General features: G+C 34.9%; 2 protein-coding genes across 2 annotated transcripts in view; both read left to right on the forward strand.

The window, feature by feature from the left end:
* Positions 1 to 3,283, forward strand: part of LOC106877747 (uncharacterized) — a 260,355-nt gene that overhangs the window by 117,240 nt on the left and 139,832 nt on the right. The window lies entirely within an intron of this gene.
* LOC106877828 (neuropeptide CCHamide-1 receptor) lies at positions 10 to 2,690 on the forward strand. The gene has a single exon (XM_014926861.2). The coding sequence runs from the start codon at positions 1,516 to 1,518 to the stop codon at positions 2,662 to 2,664; it is 1,149 nt and encodes a 382-aa protein (XP_014782347.1). The 5' UTR covers positions 10 to 1,515; the 3' UTR covers positions 2,665 to 2,690.

The following is a 3,283-nucleotide window of genomic DNA, read 5'->3' on the forward strand; positions in this document are numbered from 1 at the left end:
AGAGAGAGAGAGAGAGAGAGACACGCACTTGCAATATACTTTTGGTATACTCCCAACTTTCTTAAATAGAAGACAAGAAAGAAGAAAACATTAAATGATGTAGTCCTAGATACACGATATCCGAGCAAAAGAAAAGAAAAAAAAAAAAAGAATTGAGTTTAAAAAGGAAGTAAAACGAAATAAAAAACATCTCCGATGGTCAACACTAGTTAACTTTTATCCGTCTGTTTGTCCGACCAGAAATATTATGGCGGTAAACAACAACAACAACAACAACAACAACAGCATCAGCAGCAGCAGGAGTTGTTATAAGCAAAAGTAAATAACAGCCAGCAACAACAACATCAATACCAACTGTTAGAAGGAGCAGCATCGTAACAACAGCAACATCAAAAGTAACGATTGTAGTGGCAGTAGCAGCAGCAGCAGTAGTAGTAGTAATAGTAGTAGTAGCAGATGTGACAGCAGTAGCAGCAGCAACGACAACAACAACAACAACAGCGCTACTTAAGAAACGGAAGCCAATTAAATAAAAAAATAAATAAAATAAAAGTGAAATAAGCCGGAAATCTCAAAAAATTTCTTTCGTTTTAGAAGAATAAAAAAGTGTTTAAGAAAGGAAGAAAGGAAGAAAGGAAGAAAGGAGTCTGAGTAAGTAAACCAAAAAAAAAAAAAAAAAAGAAAAAAAGGAAAAAAAGGGGGTAGCAGAAATATTTAATAAAGCGACTAAAAGTTTGGTATCGGTTGAGCATCGAATCATTTGGAAGATTTTTCTGCATAAAGTTGCAGACGCGTTCTTACACGCGATGAAGTTGGTCGTGTTTTTAACCGTGTCCTGATAAACAAATGACAACCCGCCATCGACGACAACAACGACAACAGCGGCGATAACAACAACAACAACAACAACAACAACAACAATACCAACACTAGAAACAATAATTGCACCACCACCACCACCACCACCACCACCAACAGCAGCAGCAGCAGCAGCAACAGCAGTGGTACTTTCATTAAAATAACCGTGACAATGTTTTTTCATAGTCGTGTTTCTAATTGTAAATGAAACTCGGAGCATTCTTAAATGTGTCAAGACAGGGAAAAAACAACAACGACCACGACAACAACAACAACAACAACAACAACAACAACAGTGTTACTTACATTGGAATAATTGCGACCAATTTTTTTTTTGTTTTTGTTCCTAATCGTGTTGTGAATTTTACTGAAACTCGGAGTATTCCTAAATGTGCCAAGATAAACACCGACAAAATCTGAGAGGAGTATTTGTTTGATAACAGGCGGAAGATTTTGTTTGTTTTTTTTACATTTCAAATGAATAGAGTTGATTAACTCACCAGTTGATATACCTTGAAGGTTATCTGTATAATAACCGTCTTTGAATTCCTACCAAATCACACACACACACACACACACACACACACACAGAGAAAAAATTCAACGAAACAAAAAAAAAAAACGAAAAACAAAACAAAACAACAATAAAAAATAACGATGGGGTTAATCAACAAGACATCTTTGAATCTGAGTTCGAATTTCACTTATGACTCATCAGAAGGAGATTTTTATGATGATTTCTACCCGACTCATAGAGAAATCACTCCCAAACAAATTGTGGTGCCAATCCTGTTTGGTTTTGTTTTTGTTATTGGTATTGTTGGAAATGGTACTCTTATCTACACAGTGCTTCGGAACCGTAAGATGAGAGTTGTCCCAAATATTTACATCGTCAGCCTTTCGTGTGGGGATCTGCTTCTTATCCTTATTTCTGTTCCATTCAATTCTTTGGTTTTCATCCTACCCGAATGGCCGTTTGGCGAAGTGATGTGTAAGATCAACGAGTATCTACAAACCGTTTCATTAGGAGTATCCGTTTTTACGTTGACTGCTCTTAGCGCTGACCGCTATATAGCCATTGTGGACCCGATGGCGAAACACAAGTCGAGATTGATTGTTAGAGCAGTAACCACAGCCGGGTGCCTATGGGTGGTTGCCCTGCTATTGGCAATACCCGATTTAAGTTCATCTACAGTCATTCAAGGATCACACAATGTGACTCTCTATTCGGCAAGAGTTTGCGTGCTCTATCCAACCGTTGACGTCAACGGCCATCTTCCAATGTGGTACCCACGAATGATGATCATGTTAAAATTTTTCGTCTTCTTTATGATCCCATTGATCATTATAGGAATTTTCTATGTGTTAATGGCTCGCATTCTAATATTAAGCGCCAAACAAATACCAGGAGATTCAAACGGCAAAGCAAGTTATAAAAAACAGATCGAAACTCGAATGAAAGTTGCCAAGGCAGTTCTTTCGTTTGTCGTGTTATTCGCTATCTGCTGGCTTCCCAGACATATTTATCTCTTTTGGTATTTTTATTTCGATGAAGAATTCATTCCATTTTGGATGATGTTCAAAATTGTTAGTTTTTGTATGGCTTTCATAAATTCTTGTGTTAATCCGTTCGCTCTTTATTTCTTAAGCAACCAATTTCGAAAATACTATAATCGATATTTATTTTGCTGGTGTACACCTAAACCTTATGACGTCCTTAACACGCCGGGATCTTCTGTTATGTACAACTTTCAAAGCACTGTGAATTCCACCACAACTTATATGCACAGCCAGACGGCTTGTTGATAAAGGGGAAAAACGGAAAAGGAAAATTTAAAAAAAAAGTGTAAAACACTGCAAAAAAAAACAAACAAAAAAAAAACAAAAACCCCTGAGAAACATTTTATGCATAATTTTGGAACTTCCACTTACAATCTCATTCACCTGTGTTCCACTGCATTATCAAATTGGTTTCGTTGTAATTTATCTTTTTATTTGTTACATCGGGAAATTAGAAGTTGATGTAATTGATAATACAAACACATTCACATGCTTATTGCTTTTAAAAATGTTGAAAACCCATATAAGTCATGCAAAATACTACTACACACGTAAAAACTCTATTACACGCTCACACACACACACACACACACACACGCATCTATGTATGTATGTATGTATGTATGTATGTATGCATGCATGTATGTATGCATGCATGTATGTATTTATGCATGTATGTATGCATATATTTGTAATTTGTACATATATATATGTATATGTATATATACATGTATGTATATGTATATATATATGTATATATATATACATATATATGTATATGTATACATGTATATATGCATATATATATATATGCATATATATATATATATATATATATATATATATATATATATATATATATATA

Source organism: Octopus bimaculoides, chromosome 18 (genome assembly GCF_001194135.2).
Source record: "Octopus bimaculoides isolate UCB-OBI-ISO-001 chromosome 18, ASM119413v2, whole genome shotgun sequence".
In the NCBI taxonomy this organism is placed as follows: domain Eukaryota; kingdom Metazoa; phylum Mollusca; class Cephalopoda; order Octopoda; family Octopodidae; genus Octopus; species Octopus bimaculoides.